Here is a 22068-nt window from a genome sequence, read left to right as displayed (position 1 = left end):
CCTACGCAAATAAACGCCATTTTAACGATTATAAGAAAAAAAATGTCAACAGCTTATCCTGCATGTGGAGATTACTATCTTTTTCAAATTTGAAATGTATGGAATTTCTTATTTATTATGCTTGATTGTCCAAAGTAATAAAAAAAATGAATGAACACAACAATAATCGAAAAGAAAAAAGTGGAACTAAATTTGTTGCTAAATCGAATAAAGAATAATAAATGAAACGTTTAGTAGATCATATTGAAAGAAAATGCATTACTAAAGTTATTAAATGACCTCTACATACCGGTATATTGTGCATAAGATATTTGAAAGATTTTACAACGTGTTGTGGTTAAAAGTTTTAAGATGACAGTGTGAAATTTCCTTTGTTAGTTTGTTTGTGGCAAGGTTGTTTTTTTTTTAAAGGGGGGGGGTGGATCTTATAGTTTTGCGTTTGCAATTCATTATATTATAAATACAAGTAAAGTATTTAGGATTTATGTTTTGATTACTTTCAGAAATGACGACTGTAATTATTCGATTTCGTACCACACGCTTTGAACATGTATACTAGTATTTCCTGTTTACTTAAACATGACTGTACATTTCATTGTAACCAATATTCACTGCTTAAGTGAACTGCAAAACAATTTGAAATATATTTTAGTAAGGTGATATGTGGATCTTCTCATAACATCATGCGACTGCTTAAAAAAACACATTATCTCGAATTTCTACGGCCAATTGTTCAAGTCCCAAAACGGATTCGATCTTCAACAGAACAACTGCTAAAACACATATTTTCGAACTTCCGGGGTCCAATTTACATGTTCCAAGACGGATTCGAGTCTTCAACAGAACAACTGCTAAAAACGCAATTATTCTCGAACTTCCAGGGTCCAATGTACATGTTCCAAAACGGATTCGAGTCTTCAACAGAACAACTGCTAAAAACGCGTAATCTCCAATTTCTACGGTACAATTCTCGAGTCAGATTTGACATCTTTGTCAGAATAAGTATATACTATCTCCAGTATATTAGCTCTGCCTTAATTGTTCGTATATCTATTTTACATTTTCTGAATCTCTCTCGAAATCTTCAGTGAAGTGCCATCCTGAACATATGTGTATTTATTTCCTTGAGATAAATTGCTCTGAGTTTCCTGCACCCAATCAGAGAGATCGTTACTTCATGTTTTTCCTGCAGGGTGTAACATTTCCTTGTATATTCTTGTGAAATATTGATAATACCACTGTCTGTACGAATAACTATAAGAGGTTGAAAATGAGCTGTTTTTAAACATGAGGTGACTTGAATGAAAAAGTACACGTATATTGGAAGAATGTTGGATACCAGGGCCAAACTTTCACATACAATGTGAAAAATACTATTCTACTAAAGGTACTTTGATTTTTTTCATTATACGATACTCAGCCCTCAACTGTATTGGTATGAAATTTCATCAAAGTTAAGAGATTGTTTATTTTGTGAAAATAAAAAGCGTATGTAACTAGCTGCATCCTTGCTTAGATATTTTGAGAGAGTTTTCCTCGTTTAAATAAGAATATCTTTGTTATTTTTTTCATACCTTTATGTCGACATATTATTATGACATTAATATGATTTAAAACCATTAAGACGTTAATTATCGATACTCTTGTATGGGATTACTGATTAAATATAGCTTTCAGAAAGATGTTGACCTTTGCTCACTTTTGTAGCAATGCTGAATAAAAGAAACGAGGTCAGTGTTGTTTAATGTCTTTGAAGTTGTATAGTGCTAGGGGCTTCTCTCCATTTTAGATGAGGAAAACTATTCTTTTTTTCATTAAGACATATTGACGATCTCCTGATGTCGCCGTGGAAAACATTTATTATTAATATATGGTTCATACTCAGTACTAGTATTTCAGAAAAATTTTCGATATAGACAGTTTTGAGTCCTTTTTTATTCGTTTTACCATCTTTTCAAAATAAGTACGATATTTGCTTTAACATATTTACCTTTCATGTAGGATAGCTTTCTTTTCAATCTTATATTTTTCATTATAACTCTCTCTCTCTCTCTCTCTCTCTCTCTCTCTCTCTCTCTCTCTCATGTTGAATTGCTAAATGCGGGGAAAACTAACTGCTGTAATATAAGATATGAAACCGTGAATATTTTATCCCACTAATGCATTGAATTAATATCTTATATCCTAGTAACAATGGAATTTCGTCAATACAGTCTCAATTATCAATCAATGCTCCCCTCACCCTCACTTTCCTCCCGCTCCTCACGATCTCGATCTCTTATCTCTATCTCTACTTTTTTATTTATTTTCATGAATTCATAATTCGCAAGTTTTAAAATCGAGAATCGTACAGTGTATGGTATCATTACCGATCGGACGGCATATGATGGTGATGATGATGAGTAAAATATCGATAGAATATTGATCTCGGGCCTCTCTTTTCCTCTGTAGTAGGTAACGCCGCTCTCGTTAAGTGTCGCGGGCCCTGCTGCTGATCGAGCCAGCTTCCATTCCGTTATGGGATGTTACACTGTCGCATCCAGCCGCGATCGGGTTCTAAAGACAGTTTTTTTAGCGGATGGCGACTGGGGTTTCTCGAATTAATATTTTAACACAATTCACGTGTTAACTAATTCCATTCGGCATTGTTCGGTCTTAATGTGCAAAAGAAATGAGGAGTTAAGTGCCATCCTGGAAATACGGTTTTCTCAAAGGACAGGAGATTTATCAACAACTATTATTATAACAAATTTATGGTGACCGTCAGTGATTCTTTTTTTATCGTGTTGATGAATTATTTAGGCGAGTGACTGTTGGAGTAGAAAATTGAGCATCAGGGGAAGAAAAAAGAAAAACTAAGAATTCTTTTGGTTTTGCAAATTCATACCTAACCATTAGTAAAAAAAATCATCATAACGGAAAGATGCGTGATTTTAAATAATTCAACGATCGATTTTCCAACGTAAAAATGTAGATGTGACGGCGTAGTAATGCTTTGTTTGCTTATTGCAGGCAGCGCAATCATGAAGGTTCCGTGACAATCGCTCCATCATCTTTTATGAAAAAAAAGAAATATTAAACAAAAAAATAAATAAATATGGAATTTATAAAAAAGATGAAAGAAGAGAGGAAAGAAAATGATAAACGTGTGAAATTGAATATTGGAGGGCATTATTTTGAAACTTGGTTTAGCACGCTGGAACGGATTCCGGGCACCCGTTTGGCGTTATTGGCGACCCTGAAGGAGGCGGACGAGAGTTACGATGCAGACAATGGGGAGTACTTTTTTGACAGACACCCTGGGGCCTTTATGGCAATTCTCACCTACTACAGAACGGAAGAACTTCACGTGGACCAAAATATTTGTGGAAATATTATAAAAGGGGTTTGTATACAAGATTTTTTTTATTTTTTTTTTTTTTTGCATGTTTTTTATCACGTTAACGCTATACATTTGATTGATGACTCAAATATCGTAAAAAGTGACGGTGTACATACAGTTAATGACAAAGTATCCCTGGCACCTATTGTAATGAAGTATATTCAATTGTAGAAATACCTTAATGCAAATGCAAGAACTTTTGATTGGGTTGTCTGATAGCTGCACATTTTTTTCACAATTCGTAGATCAAGGACAGAGACAATTGATAAATTATAATTTGCTGCTATTCCGAAGCAAAAAGAAGTATAATCTTTTGTTTTGATAAGTGGATTTTTGCAGAAAAGTTTGATAAATGTTAGATGATTTTATTGCTGAACAATATTAAAGAAAGATAAAAAATTATTTCTTAAAAAAATAAATATGATGTGCTGATTGGAGTTAGTACTGTATGTATAATTTTGTCATGTGAGAGTAGTAGATCGAGTTAGACTTCCCCCTTCCTCATTAAAACGCAATTATTATTTCGTTACTCCGGCCTTAAAATTTCAATCCATGCTATTTCCTTTTGGTAGAAACAGGCAAACATTTTATGGCCACAAATGATAATTATGTTCAAGTAGAAATTTTGAAAAAATACAAGAGGAAGTTTAAAATTGCATGCAAGTTCATCAACGTTCTGAATTGAAATTGTGTATGAATGGAGAACATTCTTCTTTTTTTAATTTTTTTTTTTTAATTTTAGAAACTATTTAAGTTATTTCTTCTATAGTAAACTTAATATCAAAAAGCAGGAAAATAGCCGTTTTAACAGACAAAAGCTTACTATAGTACCTATATAAGACTCCAGCTGTCAGCCTTTTCTTATATATATTCAAAGAACGTATATCAAAATTTTTGCAAGTCATTCTAAAACGCACAAAAAAAAAAACAAAAAAAAAAAACTCGCGTTGCATAAAACCGAGTGATGTTGATAGGCTTTTTCGAAATATCTCGAGACTGAAGGTTCTTCAGAAACACTAAAACGGATGTGACGGCAGAGGTTGATGACATGATAAAAATCGGAACATACCCTTGCAGAAAACGACATTTCAATAAAGCACTCGCCAATTGTGTCGTGGGCGATATGCTTCCATAAGCCTGATAGCGAAATAATAATGGTTAATCGCACACTACTTTGACAGTCTTGGATTGATTTTTGGGGTATCCTTATGACAACTTAGCATTGTTTATATGCCTACATCTGGATAATAAAATTCGTTATCTGTCGGACAAAGAAACTGTGTCGGGTGATTACCCAGTCTGGGTCAATAAATATAGACCTGTGTGCCGATTTTGAAAAGACTGAAGTCTAAAAAAAAATTGCTGATAAAAATGGCGACTTCTGTCGTCTGCTTTGGTATTCTTTTGATGATGCTATTTTTAAAAATAGTGTGGATTCGATGACGTCATTTGATTGTACTTTAAAGGCACGAGTCCTCAAAGAGTTGCATGTACTCAATGACTCTAATACATTTACTCGGCAGGTATATAGGATTGGAGGGTATATGAGTTTCGATAACTATATTTAGGTTCACTGGGGAAAATATAATTGCATAGAAATAAACAGAAATCCTATAGTGTTACTTAATTGGACTGAACAGGAAAGGTAAAAGTGACCAATTAATGTGCACATGCCTTTGATGCCTTATTACCTTGTGGTTCCTGTGGACCTATTTAAAAATGAAAACAATGATTATTCTTATTTTAGAATAATGATTTAAAGCTGCTTGGTCCGATTTTATATCAAATTTTTTGAACGCTTTTAAACGTTGTTTTTTGCTAATTATGTGCATAATAAAAGAAATTGCAGTAGTTTTCCTAGTCAATAAAGCCATATATTTTAATGAAAAGTAAATGGTGAACAAAGTTAACAAAACTAACGGCATAAAGAGGGGAACGAAACCAAACGGTTCCATTCTCTTAACATTCATATGATACAGTTTGGTTTGTTTTTCTTTATGCCCATAAAGAAATTACTAGTATTTTATTTACTTTCAACATTTCTTACTTTTAAAGGAGAACGATTCTGCCGGTGTTACATGTAATAGGCGAAAGTTTAATATGTTTTACGGTGCGACCGTTGGGGCGACCACAGCATGTGATCAAACAATGAATTATAATAAATTTAATAAAATAAAATTAACAACGTGAAATTTGAATGCCAAAAAATAAAACATACCTATTTTTCAGTAAATTTTCATAATTCATAGTTTATAAGATTTGTTATAATTTATTTATTTATATGTAGAACAATAGTTTAATCTCAGATACAATGTTGTTAAATAATAAAGATTTTAATATATAAATATTCATTGCACTGCATCTCCTCTTACAAAGTGATTGTGATTATGATTGATTGATTGATTTCCCCCTTTTTTGCAGTAGACATTTTTTCTTTAACTTACATATAAAACTTGACTCATCATAGAGCTCCCCCATGCTCAATTTTTTTTCATTTTTGTCAATTTATACATAGAAAATCGACTTACCATGGATTTGCCCCTCCACTTAAAAAAAATAATTAATGTTTAATTTTATTTTTAATTTACGCTTAAAAATATTTGCTTATCATGTTAAAAGAACATGGTGTTGTTCCCCCCCCCCCCCCCCCCCCCCGCATGTAATAAATGGAAGTGAAAATAAAGAAACCATTGAACTGCTAAAGAGCTGAAGGATTAGAATTTTCATGATTTATTTTTCTTTTTGCTTGCAAAGATTTTTTGGATGAGGCTGCCATCCACCCACCCACCCCCTTTAAAAAAAAGGCGCTGCTACGTATAACGTTACGTTTCAGGAAATTACCGTAATTATAGTGAATAAAATATTTGTGAGCATTCATCCAAATTAGTGCAATTTACAACTGTTTCCTGTATCTGAAGTAATGTCCTTAGTCGTCAACTGTTCTTTATCTTAGCCTTTGCAAGATTTTGAGAGGATTTTGGTCATTTCAGCAGATTTACAATAACTTCAATTAGAGTAATTTCCCCCTATCAGTGCTTATTGTGACGTCAAAGCTGACGTTGGTTAAGTGTCGTCTTACTCTTTAAAACTCCCCTGAGAAATAAAAGTATGCGAAGTATACTGTTTTATTTACTTAAAAAGCATGATGTTCTTAAAATTACACATCTTATAAGCTTTTCAAAGGATTTACTTTGATTCTCGGGAGAACGTGATGTTGGAACGTGAGGTTGGAAACCATTGGTACTATGAATTGTGGGTCAAAATTTACTGACTCCGAAAAAATATATCGGATCAATGTGTAAACGTTTGTGACGTCACACGATTATTTTTGATTGAAAGTGAACTGAGGTGAACTTTAGAGGTAACATTGACTGAGCTGTATGTCGCTTTCATCGTTATTGTTTCTACTATCTAAATTTGTCTTGCTGATTCTCGTGAGAGTGTGAAGTGATAAAAATTGCCATGATTACAAGGAACTACTGGGACGATTAAAACGATGCATTACTGGTCCGATTTACTGACGCCAAAAAAATCCGTTGAATGAATGTGCAACTAGTCCGAATTTTCTATTCACACACGCCTTGCCGGTAGAGCTCGCTTCGCGCCGGCGCTGCGCGCCGGCGAGCTGCGCTCGCTATAACATTTATAACATGATTGGTTTGTATGAAAAATTATTTGACACCGTAAGAGCGAAAAGAGCGAAAAAATCGGACCATGCAGCTTTAATAAACTAATGTATGAAGTATGATTGGTTTGTGTAGCTTTGATGTCTTTTTATTTTAATTTTTTTAATTTTTTTTTTTGGGGGGGGGGGGGTAACATAGCATATTTGGATAGTTTGATCATCAAGAAAAACTTTCAAAGAAATCCACCCCATTTTATCAATTGAAGAAAAAATTAACGAAAATCCATGTTATTGTTATTGGTGACCAATGCCGACTGTAACTCCAAATGTACGTCATCAATATGCAAATATTGCGTAATTATCATGACTAATGGCCATTTCTAGCTGACTGTTTCAGGAAAATTAACACTGATTTGTAAATTGCTTCAATAACCAGAAAAAAAGCTATTTAAGTGTTTTATCAGATGTTCATTAATTAGCATTTAAGCTCATTATAGAGATAGCTGTATTATTGCAATTCCATTCGCTTTGTGTATTTCTTTGATTAAAAAATAATTACCTGAGAAACATTTCAAAACAGTACATTCACTGCAGCGATCTTGCATTAAGGTATTCGATGTATAACGACCACATTTTATACCTAATAAATGAATGGTTCAATATTCTTAATCATGATATCATTTTGAAGGTGTAATCAAATAAGAATACTCCACCAAAGGAATTTTCAAAATATTAATAATGGTCCAACTAATTACACCTTAAATTTTGCATTGAAGTCTATGGGCAACATATGTTTTAATAAGATATTGTAAAAAGTAACAAGTTAAAAAGTTGAATTTCTAAAATCTCTTGGTTAATACATGCATAAACTTTCTCTTTATTGAAATATGAAATTAAATGAATCATTTGCCGCAGATATTTTGACGAAATTAAAATTTTCTTTTTTTCAACAAGGGGAGAAAACTCTTTTGAAAACATTAAGGTGCAAAATGACTGGCTTCTTTTATGTTGTCAGTCAACTGGTTTAAAATGGTTCAAAATTGTTCAATATTCCTTCATTAAACATTGAATACCTTAATTGGTTACGTCTCTATGAAAATGATTCCGTGTCAGATCGTCTCCACTTCTTAAATGTTAATGTTTGTCCGTCTCGTCAGTGTCCCGAGGTGTATATACGAATTAAACAGAATTTAATTGCTCTCCATTTAAACATACGAGGATGAGGAAAGCGTTTTAATTAAGCACAATTGAAAGTTACGAAAACAGAATTGATATAGCATTAAAATGTTTATTCTTAGACTAAAAAAAAAGACCAAAAATTACCACAACGGTCCATCATACAACCATTAGCTGTTTCACAATACTGTCATGTTTTGTAATACATGTATATTCTTAAGGTCTATCTTATTCGAAAGACAGCATAATACATGACGTCTATATCAAAACATCCCTAAAGGGGAATACGATATAGTACAGATATAAGGAGAAGTCCATTATCAAAATGAATGATAAATAATAAGTTTTGCCTCTCCCTCTTATTTATACGCCTTTACTTTAAAATTGCTTCCAATCACCGCTGACTGTTTGAACAGACGCAATTCCGAAGCCAGATAAAGTAACATCGCACTTTTCAACTTATTTTTCTTTTTACGGACATTTCAATGAATTTCATACAATACTTTATTTTTTGTAATCAATATTGGATGCGGGTCTAGATCACTTGTCAACATGTCCGACCGCTCGTATTAAAAGAAAGTATTGTGAATACTTAAAAGCCCGACCTGTCAACCTAGGTTGACTAATCGTCATAGATGACAAGTCAACTCGGGTTAACAAGTCGACGTCGTTCAATTTTGACAGGTCGACGCAGGATAAAAATTTAACCGTGAAAAAAAAAACCTGTTCACTCTTTGACCTATTGACCTCTCAACCCATCCATCACGTTCAAGCTGAAAACAGTCGTAATTTTATTTCCTTTCTTTTTCGTTTTAATTTCATTCCTTTATATTCATATTCCTGTTTAATTACACTCCGTATAGATATTTGGTCGGACGTTATATTTTTTTAGCGGAAACCAGGAGGTTCTTTTTCTTTAAAAAAAATTACCATTTTAATCAGGGTTTTTTTTTAACACACAATTATTAGATTATAATTGATCGATCCAGATACGTGCCTAGTATGCCTAAGTATGTTTTTAATGTGTGTATAACCAATGTTCTATTGTAGATTTTCCAGGCTATATTCTATTTGTGTGCATACATTTTTACATGTACATGGAAGAATAGGAAAACCATTCATCTAGCAATGTTGAACAAAGTTCAATTTTCACGTCAACCAATACGAAATCAAATTTATCAGATATATATCACTCTTTGATGTCGGAAAATTAACAATAAATGCGTCTTATATATATATATATATATATATATATATATATATATATATATATATATATATATATATATATATATATATATATATATATATATGTGTGGCGACAATCAAATGAACAAATTTAAACCGTTGTTTAGGTTTCAAGATAAAACATGAATTATTAATTGTCTGCCAGTCTTTGTTGCTAACATTACCAATTTAAAACCAAAAGCGACCGCATCAAACATCATGAAAAATTTATCATTATGTTTCACATTGTCCTCGTTTCTGCTCTCAGTGTGAAATATAGGAAGTTTTGAGGCTTGAAGCTAACGCTCTGCCGCTCACTTTAATATTAACACATTTTCATGAATAAAATATGACAAAGTATACCTTTAATGATCCTGAAAAAACTTTTTAAAAAGCATCAAGGAATATGTAAGGAATTGGCAGATACATGCACTAACATGGAAATTGTGTATGTTCTTTTCTTCGGATAACTATGATTACAAATCTGAAACTATATGTATGAAGATTACGTATACAATGTAATTTTTAATGGAATAAAATCTTTTATTTTTAGTTTTATTTTTAATCGCTAGTTTTAACAGAAATACACAAAAAACAATTCTGTTTCTGTCGGGATTGATCTTTTTAAAGGTGAGGAGGGTATTTTTTTAAATTGATTATGGTCAAGGAATTAAATACAAACATTATTTTTTTGTCTTCTTGCTCATTTTGGTCAAATATATATAAGAAGGAAATTGTAAAAAGAAATGAAGTGATCTCGGTCTTCAACATAAGGATTAACTACGCGCATGCGCAGATCTAGAAAAATTTTCAGGGGTGCTCCAAGGGATATCTAAGTTTGCCGGGGGATGCTCCAAGGCATTTTATGGGTAATTTTACCAGAAAATTTAAGTGGTTTGAATTTTTCAGGGGTTCGAACCCTCCCCCACCCCGACAGCCCCCTCCTAGATCGGCGCATGACAAGTGTACATATACAAGAAACATCAACACAATGGAAATGATAGATTTCTATATATATTGATAGATTCCTATATAAAATAAGTGTTTATCACCTTGACCTTTGACCTAATGACATCTACTGCTTAACAGTGAAAAAATGACAATAACAAACAGTCAACCATCTCAAAAATCCATAAAACGAAATACAAATTCAAAACGGAGCAACATGGACCTCCAAAAAGATAGAGGTAGGATATTGGGTAGGATCTAGGAGAATGAATTGAATCACTCTCATCAAAATCTTTGATTGTATTTTTATCATAAACGCATCAAGGTTTAACTGTTTTTTTATACATAGAAATTAATTGTGCAGAATTGATTTTGATTTTGAATCAGAGCATATTTGCGAAAATATCTCAAATTCTTCTAAGTGCAAGTGTTTTGAAATTAAAACCATAAATTCAAAACACCTTTTTACGATATCCAACCGTCAAGCGACAAAATTATCGATGCCAATTAAGCTGTGGGTAGATTTGGTTTTACCCAGGCCCGATTTTGATCACTTCCGGCAGTTTGGAGCTGGTCGGAAACCATAACCTGCTGCTATGTTTAATTGCCGTCAGACGCTGTAGAGATATTTCTATAAATATTTGTTAAAATTACACTAAACTTGTATGTCCCACACAACAGGAATCGATTTCAATGGTGATTTGAGCACTTAACGCCTTTCATATATCATTGCACAATCTAATTTTCTATGAAAAACTTCATAATGTCAAAGTTAAAAAAAAACCACTCATACAAATGCCACGAATAGCACTATATCAAATGTCGTTTTCAATAATGGATTTAATGTTATCTAATTAAACAATTCTAGTTTTGAAATTTAGATCATAATGTTCTGTTAATATTATTCTTATTTAATAAGTTACTTTTGCTGTTGATATTTTTTATGATACAACTGAGATATTTTCTTTATATATAAATATGTATCCAACGGTGTTAAAATTTAAAACTGGGGGCTTACAGACGTAGAGAAAGTGATGGCTTGGTAAAGGGTAAAAATCTGCAGAGAAAACAAATTTCTTTGGAAAGGTTAGATGAAGCTGAAAGAGGAAACTTGTTTCTTTGTCCTATAGTAATTTATTCTAATACACTCGTCAACTTTGATATTAATTAATTGGCAAGAACGGCTTGACACTGTAGTTTCAGCAATGTTATGGTGCTAACAATCCGACAAATCAGTGTGAAGCACACTTGAAACATTGTAAGAGTCCTCAGCAGCGTCGAAATATTCTCATATCAGCACGAACCGGTGTAATATACTATTTAATGGTATGATATTTGTGCCTGCGTATAATTTAAAAAGAGAGAAACTTAACACTAGACATTTTGGATAAATGACATAATTTTCAAAAAATTGTCGCCAATCTGTAGGTCTGTAATCGAAAGTCTATGCAGAGAGTTAAGGAGATAGACAAACGGTTGGATTCTAGTAAAAAAAATTCCGTGTTGTGAAGTACTGTCATGAGATTATGAGTCGTGTTCGTGGGTGAACCTACAATGCACGTATGGGAAAATATTGCACATCAAACGCGTTCATCTATATTTTAATCATGAGGAATCACGAGGAAGTTACATGTAAATCAATTAAGGGCCAAAACTCTTACATGTATAGCATATACACGTGTTCACACAATAAGTTACAATCGAAAGAGCATTGTAACAAAACATTTATTTCACCGTGTAATCGTTACATTGGAATGAGCTTAATTGCACATTGCAATGGAAGTTCGATTTCGAATCCCAAAGTGGAAATTGGACGATAGTACTATCGCTCAGATGTGATTTTCAAGCAAGGTCTGACAAGTGGCCATTGGCCAAAAAGCGTCGAAATAAATCTATAGTCATTCACTAAAAAAAGGACCGTTCTTTAAAAGGCATTTATGGTTACTCATCACAAACACCCAAAGGCAAGCTAAACTGTATACCAATATTGCATAAATGCATAAACAAATACAGTAGTCGATTAGTTGTGTGGGAACAAAACTTGAATTTTATCAAACCTGAATTTTCGTCATTGAATATTCCTTTTTTATCTTCTTTTTTTTTTTGCATCATATGCAGGGATTTCTAAATTATCAAATTTTTTTCAAGACTATTTTGAATCTGTTTTAATGAACTAATAGAATACGATTTGACTTTCATATTTTTTTTAGTATAGATAAGATTCGTTTATATTGAGTTATTACTTGACAGGCAATAATTGATAATGTCCAATTTTGCCTGATTTTTTCCTGATCTATATCTAGCTTTTATCGAGTTCTATGAATTCAATACCGTTAAGAGCTGACAGTAACATCAGTAAATGGATTATTCAAATTACACAAAACACTTTCGATATCCATAAATCATTAAGAATTACAAGTGGAACTCCCTCCTGGCTTTATTCTGTTTTTTAATTAATATGTTCTCTAAAACTGGAGTCGATGACCCTGTATTATTAATTTGTAATAAACAACGTCCTAATATTAAATATTATTTATTTGATTCTGAAGGATCTGAGGAAATATATACTAGAAACCCTCTTTTTTGAATAGAAAATAGGTGTTGACAAAGTTAATACTTAAATCAGAGAGAGCCTAGAGTTATCCAGACAATGTATTATAGAATGAAAATGTTGACTAGATCATTATGGTCCAGTACTTAAAATAAAGTCATCAAGAGTGGCTGCTTCACTCCCAAGTGCTCTGAACATCAATAAACGTGTCATAAATATTCAATAACAGCAGCCATTGACCAGACCTATAGCCAATAGTTCGGCCACTGTACTTAACAACCTCTATGCAAAGAGCGTTTCCCCTCTGTCACTTATCAATGCTGGATTAATGTTCATTTCCTTCGTTTACAAATGAATGTTTTCATTTCATCCTGTGGCTAATGTTTCAAAATAGCGCAAGCTTACCTCCGAAATGAGTTAGCGAGTATTTTACTGCGTCCTCTACAATTGATTACCAATGAAACTATTAGAAACAATTTCCTAAATTAAATGAAGCAAGTCTCGCAATGAACATTTATAGTTTAACCACATTCATGCCCAGTTGATACCAATCTGTTTTGTGTTTTCCGCCGCTTGCGTGTCTTTGTTTTGTTTTGCTGTTATGGTGAAATATAATTTTTAGAAATAAACAGTAGCGGTCTCAGAGAAATAATATCTCGTGCATTAATTGCTCTATCGTAAAATACTCTTATTTCAATTCAAACATAACGGCGTTTGAACATCGCATTTTGTTTTATAATGAAATTTGAAATTTGAGGATTATATGTTTGACAAATATGGAATTGTTCCCTTTTAACGTTATGTACCTACATTCGGAACACATCGGGCTTTCCACGTGAAAAAAGTCCGAGGTGTTCTGGGTGTATGCACATGTACACTGTACATATAAATAAACTACATGTATATCTTTTCGTTACACAATAAGTTGGCAATTATATAAACCTTTTTCGATGTTCAGGTCAATATTACATGTACAGGTAATCAGTCTCTCGAGAAACATCTAGACGAACTAAATACAATAATACAATTAATGTTCTGAATTATAGGAACTGGAGTATTGGGGTCTTACAGAGCTGGATATAGAGCCCTGTTGTTGGGGGCAATACAGTAAGTTTAAGGACCACAAGGAGACTCTGGCGGCCCTGGATGACAATTTTACGTCACAGATTGACGTGGAACCCACGGCATGGGACACAGGCAAGCCATCCAGCCTCAGTAGGTTCAAGCATAATATGTGGCTCTTCCTAGAGGAGCCTGGTTCATCTAGAGCAGCAAAGGTAAACATATTACCATTTTTCCCCCATTAATACTATAGCAGTGCAATCAGTTACACGCCCGTTATTACCTACGTATTCCACCATCATATCCCGTGCTTATCAATACATAAACATTTTTTTTTTTTGGAAGGAAGCTCTCTTCATCATGAGATTCCAATATAGGATTTTGTCTTTATCTTTCAATAATACGTGAAGCATCGCCAAACATTTTAAAGGAATATGGCCCTGGTAAATGAAAGAAACTACGACGGGGAAAATAAAGCAGACTTGGTAAAAATGTGAATTTGACTGATATAGAGTAGGATTTTCAAACGATTTTGGATCTGAAAAATTCCCGAACTCTTCCGCATACCTAAAGGGAAAGCCATTTTGTTGACGTAGCTTCTACCGCTTAGTCAAATGCATTTTATTTGATCGATATCAAAATGAATGAACTAGGTTTATTTGTTTTTAATTATGTTCTGAATGGCTTCAAAATAAATCATGGGTTTTAGGAAGGAATATGTAGGCTAATTAACCAAGATTTTTTTTAAACTAGCGTTTAGATTTAGATGGGTTGGCCCAGAGGCAAATAGAAGATTGAACCTTTTACGGAATCCAAGGCGGTGTAGAGATGAAGCTGATATGGGACTTATATATCCTATTTTCAATCATAGTATTAGATATATCGTTTTGTGGAATTGCTGCTAGTATACCAGATTTACATTTAGCCCTGACCGATCGTTGCGTTTAACATTCATTTGTTTCTGCGTGGTCAGCGAAGAAAATACCGCCGCGCAATTAACACAGAGTACATGTTTTATACAAATCGAAGATTCGTTTAACTATATGATGCTCTTGAAATATATTTTTAACTCATTATCGCGACCATAATTCAGAATAACAACAATAGTGTGGCTTAATTTAGACGGAGTTATACTTTCTAGTTTGACTTCATTCCCTGTTTTTAATTGATTTGTCGAAATGAAATTGTGTGCTATTAATTTTTCGTTATTTTTAATTTCAGGCGTATGCTGTGATTTCGATGTTCTTTGTTTGTTTATCGATAGCCGTGTTTTGTCTAGAAACTTATGAAAAATTCCGTGTTCCTATCAATGACAAGGTGAAGCCTATCAATAAAACGGGAATGTACTTGAAGGAATCGACTACTGGAGACTTCTGTATTAAAACCAACACAGAACTGAAGTACGAATTCTCCGACACCCAACCTCACATCGTCATGCAAATCATGGACTACATATGCGCTGCCTATTTCACCACAGAATACACCATCCGATTTTTCTTTGCACCAAAGAAGTTCAAATTCATCCGTCAACCGCTGAACGTTATTGATATTTTCTGTCTAATTCCTCATCTCATTGCCATTATCCTAGTGACCATTAACCCCAACGATAGCACCAGTCAGCTATTTAAGTCCATGCTGGCTCTGCGAACTGTGCGTATTCTAAGAGTGTTTAAGCTGATGAAGCACTACAGTGCTTTCAACATCCTTGTGTACACTATCAAAGTCAGCATAAAGGAGCTTATGCTCATGATTATATTTCTGTTGACGGGAGTCTTGATATTTGCAAGTGTTATATTCTACGTGGAGAGTGAAAATTTCGAGAATATCCCGATCGGAATATGGTGGGCATTAGTCACCATGACGACCGTTGGCTATGGAGATAAAGTGCCGAAATCGGAAGCCGGGTACATTATTGGTTGTGTGTGTGTAATTTGCGGTGTTCTGACAGTGGCTTTTACGGTTCCGATAGTGGTGAACAACTTCGCACTTTATTACGCGCACGCTCAGTCGAGAATTAAATTACCAGCCCATAAACGCAAGGAACTTAAAAGAAAACTATATGCAAAGAATAAAAAGTCATTAGACCTTGTCAATAAGTGGAAGAATGCTCGTAAAAAGGAACCGACAGAGTTCACGGAAATGAATGCAATTAAGAGCCCGAGAGCGCCACCGTGTGGCGAAGAGTCGCCGACGGACAAGACGTCGAACTCCAGCGCTGTGAACGCGGCGTACTTCCATTACAATACTCCGAAAAATAACTCTAATTCAACAGACAATAAAAGTACCCGTGTGGTTACAATATCAGATGGTGTCAATACTACGAGCCCACCATTATCCATCACTCCAATAGAGACAGACTTAAGTGAAATTGAGGTATCTATTTTGGTAACAATTGGATGTCAGATTGATAGCCAATTCCATCACACTCGTCCTATTTTCGAAAGATACCTTTGCGAAATAACACACAAACTGCAATTGCATTTAGAATATTGTCAATAATTTAGTTGTAAAAAAAACCAACAATGACTGTAAAATGTCACCAGGTTTTAATACAACAGGGACCTTATTTGAATAAAGCAGTCATCATCGAAGAGTTAAATATTGCGGGGGTTGTTTGCCAGAGGAAATGTTTTTCCTATTTAGATATCTATTACTTTAAAAGACCATGAAAACAATCCAAATGTCTAATTTAAATAAACTGCCCAGAGCTTATTCTGTTTTAACGGAGTGTAGTTGAATGTAACCTTTAGTAACATCCTACTGCATATAGTATCTGTGTAGTTTTACACTAGCATCATTGTCATCTGCAGTCATAATTAAACAAAATCGCTTCAGTTTCACTAGAATTATATGAATAGTTGAATAAAACAAAGGTACGCGTTTCAGCGTTACAGAATCAGAATCATTATTACAAAAAAAAACATCAATGACATTGACCATATGATTACCATCCGAACATTTACGGAATTTTCCTATCTTAATTGATTTTATAATTTACTTCTTAAGCTGTTTAACGAAAATAAAATTTTCTATCTTAAATTAACATGCAAAATTTGTTTGTGGTCATATTTACATGAAAAGCATTTAAAAATTGAACATTCCGGTAGTACTTCGTTTGATGTCAATGCCATTGTGACTGCTCTTTCGATCCTTTCGCTCGTTTGATTTCGATTTGAACCGGTGATGACAAGATAACGCCCGTTTAGTCAAATAATACTGTAAAATGATACGTTTTGATAAGTTTGTGATCATTAAACTTGAAACATCTTTGATTTACAAACAGAATAAGATCAATAGGCGTGTATTGTTTACGTATATTGAGCTGTTGCTCAAAAAGACATTACAATTCTCAAGACAAATGTGGATTTATCGAGAATTAAAAAACAAAAAGCTATCGTATTTAGTTATTCCTTCATGCTCCGTTTGTAATTTTCTGACTTTAATTGTGGACTGTAGCCCCCAATTAATGACAAAGTTTGTAATTACATCAATTACCCGCACTTCTCTTCAAAGGAAAGCAAAACCAGTGCATTGAATTCCTGTAATTTATCGAAGGGTTTTATGCAAATAAAGGCGGGATCAATTTCTTCCATAGTTACCTCTCAATATGGCATCAATATGTTTCACAGCATACCCTCAGAAATGGGATTTCAAAGGCCAATTGTCCTCATTATCGACCCAATTCAATCAGCTCTTTTAAAATAAACCATAGAACAATGACGACCTGTAATACCAACTTCCGCTCCAGTACCGACCTTGCAAGTGCACTGTATAATGGCTCTCATCTACTTTCGCATGCTTCGGCTATAATGGACCATCAATCACTTTTGTTAGAGAGGATAATTAAGATCTGCTTTAAGTACAGTTAATTTAATAGGCTAAAGTGAAATGTTATGCAACCTCATAATGTGAACTATGGCCGCTCATGTGATATGAGGAACGGCGATGTAACACGTATTCGTGCTATCTATAAATCAATACGTATTATACACTTTTAACTGCTGTTAAATTTCTCTATCTCTTGAATTTTCGTGCATTCGAAATTATATTCATTAATTGTTTTTGGCTTTTTTTGGAAAGCACAGGTCACAAACATTATATTTGTTTGTCTATTGCAGCAACACAAGATTGAAACTGCAAATCTTTTGAATAATCTGAAACAAAAGGATGAAAAGATTAGAGAAGAGCGGAAGCGACAACTGGGCATGCTCAACGAGAAAAGGGAGCGGTTACACAATGCAGGAAAGACCCCACGGACGACCCCTGCCCCTGCGGCCGCCTCAAAACGAAAGTCATGACAATACAAGCCAGTGGCCGGTACTTGCTTTCTATTTGTCTTTTCGACCCCCCCCCCCCCCCAACAAAGAAAACAAAATCTTACAACGTTTTCATTCAATATTTACATATGCAAATAAATTTCTTTATCTGAACCTTAGAAGAACAAAACCGTTCATATCTGTTTAATCCTTTCAACGGGGAAAGACTCATATTTAAAACATCACAATGAATACCGAACGAACGTGATTTGACAGTTGCATTTTTATAAACATAAAAACACGGTTATGTGTTTATTTCTGAAGAATTTTACTTTCTCAAACGTATTGAAATAATAGTTAGAAATGTTAAAAAGTTCCCCGGGAAATAAAGTTGGTAAATACCCTTTTTTTCTTGAAAAGTCATTCGGACTTCAAGGATTTGGTCACATGACCAAACAAGTTCACAATCCACTGTACTTTTTAACATTGATTTTTTGTATTCTTAAATAAAATGAAAATGCTTATAACTATCCATGAATATGTTTATACATGTATATTGTTCGAGTTAGTAAAAAAAAAAACATGATCTGTTTTAAAAATGTTATTTTCCAGATATTGAGCTGTTCAGTCACACGTGCGTAGGTCAAAAGATGACAAAGCCATTTTTTCGAAATTGAAAAAGTATCACCATAATTACTTTCTCGTCATAGGCCATTGAAATTACATTGCCACGTGACTTGTGAAATTTCCCATGATGCATTGCATTGATCACCCGGACTGAACATTTCGTAGGCTTTGTTGTTGGATTCAAGTGACAATTTGCAGCTAGACTTCATGTGATCATATTTTAGCTTTAAGAGTATACTTTTAAATTCTTGTTACAATTGCGTAGATTTGATTCATTGATTTCAAATGCTATTTTTCATCGGTCAGAGAAAGATTAAATATGGACATGTAAGTGTTACCGGAGATGTTAAAGAGAAAAAAGTCGACTGTTAAAGTTTTCTCATCTTTTATTTTTCTATAGTATTGTACATATTTGTAGACATTTTATGAATGGTGTAAGATTTTTGATAGCTGTCTGCGATTCTGTAGCTTGTAAACATCGATATGTGTTGCTGATCGTAGTACTCGAAGAATCATTGTATCATGTATGTACAGAGTTTTATAGGGCAAAATTTATCAATTGCTGTTCTCCGTGTTTTTCTTTTTTATCTATATATTTTTTTTTATTAAATTCAAGCTGACATGGAAATTTTAAACCACACTCGAGTACAAGTATGCCTAATTAAACTTAATATAGGCAGTAAATAGGTATAAATGTTAATTATACTTTTAACCTTCCTTTTTTTTAAAATGTCTTTAAAAACATTATATCATTAAAGATGCAATATGTAGAATATTGTAGAAAATGGAAAATTTATTTTGATAAAAAGGAACATGAAAATTGACATTTTAACTTTGTCCACTCAAAAACTTATCCATCCACTTGAATAACACTTTGCAAAATCACGGCTGTTAAAAACCTAAAGAAGTAAACACGTTTTAAAAATATGGTTTTCCCTTTATATTCGTGTGTTATATTTAATAATATCTTACACAATACAAGTCTTTAATTCATTCGTAAGCTGCTAGCGAAAAACTAAGAACTTATATTCGTATATGTTATGTTAATTCATCTACGAAGATTGAAAAACCTTTCTTTTTGAATTAGATATTTTTATTAAAATATGATCAGAGAGAGAGAGAGAGAGAGAGAGAGAGAGAGAGAGAGAGAGAGAGAGAGAGAGAGAGATGAGTATCATTAAGTTTACAGTGGGTTTTTTTATTATTTTAATAATGCTTAAATTTTTAATGGTTGTTGTTCTTAAGATGCCAGAATTATCAATTGTATGACTTGTTATAGATCTCAGCCACTTTTTTTTCTTATATACTTTAAAGGCAATACAAGTTGAAATTTTAAAGTCTGAAATTTTTAATTGCAAAATTATAATTTTCCACTTTTAGATTACTAAAAATATGGTTTCCAACGTCTTTTGCAATAATTTTGCTTTTAATTGGCCCTTATTGAAGCTATTTTTTAAATTCTTATATATTTCTTAGTAAAAAAAAAAATTCTTCTGATTAAAATTTACTAATTTATTATAGTCTTAACCATCATTAAGGTTTAAGTTATATACGTGTTTATTACAATAGCATTTGAAACAAAATCTTGAAAAAATATATGCTTAAATCTACGATTTGATCTTCCATGGGCGGTACTTAAGTAAAAGCAATTAAAATTCAATTGTTGCACATTATTGTGTTCAAATTCTTTTAACGTTCGAAAAACATGTGTTTTAGCACGGAAACATGTGTTGAACATTCTTGGAACAAGACAATTCAAGGAATAATTGACAATTTTTGTTCAATAGTTTCGCCCGTCTTAGCCAATAGATCAAGTTGTTGAAGGAATGTCGTTAAAGGTGAACCGCAAACTAAAAAGATCTAGACATAATTTTAAAAAAAAATTAAACTTACAAAAAACTGGACATCGTTTTTCTCTGATCATTGTTAAACTTTCGGTAACCTTTTCCCACTCACTTCTGTAGAAAAAAAAAAACCAAATACGCACGATGCATGGTCGAAGGATTTGTCATTTTGTATTTTTGAAGGCTGTCTGTTTCAAACGATCATTCAGTGTCAACTTTTTTTGACGAAAAGAAAACGCTGTATTCATATTAGGTCCGATTCTATCCACCGATTGACTTTATTTTTAAATTACCATTTATGCATTTTTACTCTGTACTGTATATATTTTTATATTTTTTTATTTTTGGAAGTAATTGACTTTTTAGCGATTCATGTTTAAATTTGTGATACGTTTTTATCTTTTTTTTATTGGAACAGTTTGATCTTGTTGGTTAGAAAACCGTTTGAATACGGAATACTGATTTATCATGTGTAAAAAATAAAAAGAATACATAACGTATTTTCCTATCTATTTTTTTAGCTAAAGAACATTCGGTATCTGTTTTCTCAATATCCATTGTTGATAAAATCTTTTTCATAATTTGGTTTTATTTTTGCAAACTTTACTTTGACCAAAGTTTCGAATACAAAGCGCAGCATATGCAGTAATAGCACTGAAAACATGGGAAAGGTATACAAACTTTGAATTAAATAAAAAAATGAATTCAAGTAAATTTCGAAAAATGAACAAATACTGGCTGAAGATATCTTGAACATGTTCTTATGCAAAATGGCCATTTCCAGAAAACTAGAAAACATTAATCATTTATTATATAAACTTGTTTACAAGCAAAGACCTCTTGAATCATCGATAAAAATCGGGCACAATTTCTTGGATAAACGTGCTCAATTTTGAATGACTCCCTTTTCACATTAATTTACATAGAACTAATGTCATCACAAACTCATTTGTAATAAAATTGCCATCTTGTTTCGATCATTTGCGTCAATTGTTTTCGTTTTGTTTGAATTGTAATGTTACACAATAAAAAAAATCCTTAAATCAACTGTTTTCCTTTTTCATTGCTAGTTACTTACAAATTCCTTGACGTCAAAAGTATGACCTTTTATAACAAGGCTTGTGTTGGAGGGTTGATAAAATTGCAGATATTATAAGGGAAAAAAATTTTAACTTAACCAAATGAAAAAGTAAATTGAAAATTAGCTTTCGGCCTAACCGAAAAACATAAACCTTATCACAAATATTTGTTTGTAGAATACAAGGTACAATGATACATATTTAGTACATATTAGGGAACAACTATATACAGTATAATTTACTATTTAAATTCAAGAAAACAGGTAAAGTCGTTCTTTTATTTTGTACAAT

The 22068-nt window shown here is 32.9% G+C and overlaps 1 protein-coding gene across 2 annotated transcripts; it reads left to right on the top strand.

Moving 5' to 3' along the window:
- Positions 1-1210: 1210 nt before the first annotated feature.
- LOC128177414 (potassium voltage-gated channel protein Shaw-like) lies at positions 1211-21740 on the top strand. 2 transcript variants are annotated; one of them, XM_052844113.1, is made up of 7 exons: positions 1211-1387; positions 1708-1730; positions 3013-3385; positions 13956-14186; positions 15193-16344; positions 18090-18288; positions 18840-21740. In XM_052844113.1, exons 3-6 carry the CDS (start codon positions 3098-3100, stop codon positions 18267-18269), a joined length of 1851 nt encoding a protein of 616 aa, XP_052700073.1. In that variant the 5' UTR covers positions 1211-1387; positions 1708-1730; positions 3013-3097; the 3' UTR covers positions 18270-18288; positions 18840-21740. The 2 variants fall into 2 exon arrangements, with proteins under 2 accessions (XP_052700073.1, XP_052700072.1); XM_052844112.1 differs by lacking the exon at positions 1708-1730.
- Positions 21741-22068: the final 328 nt, after the last annotated feature.

The sequence above is a fragment of the Crassostrea angulata genome, chromosome 3 (genome assembly GCF_025612915.1).
Source record: "Crassostrea angulata isolate pt1a10 chromosome 3, ASM2561291v2, whole genome shotgun sequence".
In the NCBI taxonomy this organism is placed as follows: domain Eukaryota; kingdom Metazoa; phylum Mollusca; class Bivalvia; order Ostreida; family Ostreidae; genus Magallana; species Magallana angulata.
This window is presented reverse-complemented; position numbering and strand designations above follow the sequence as displayed.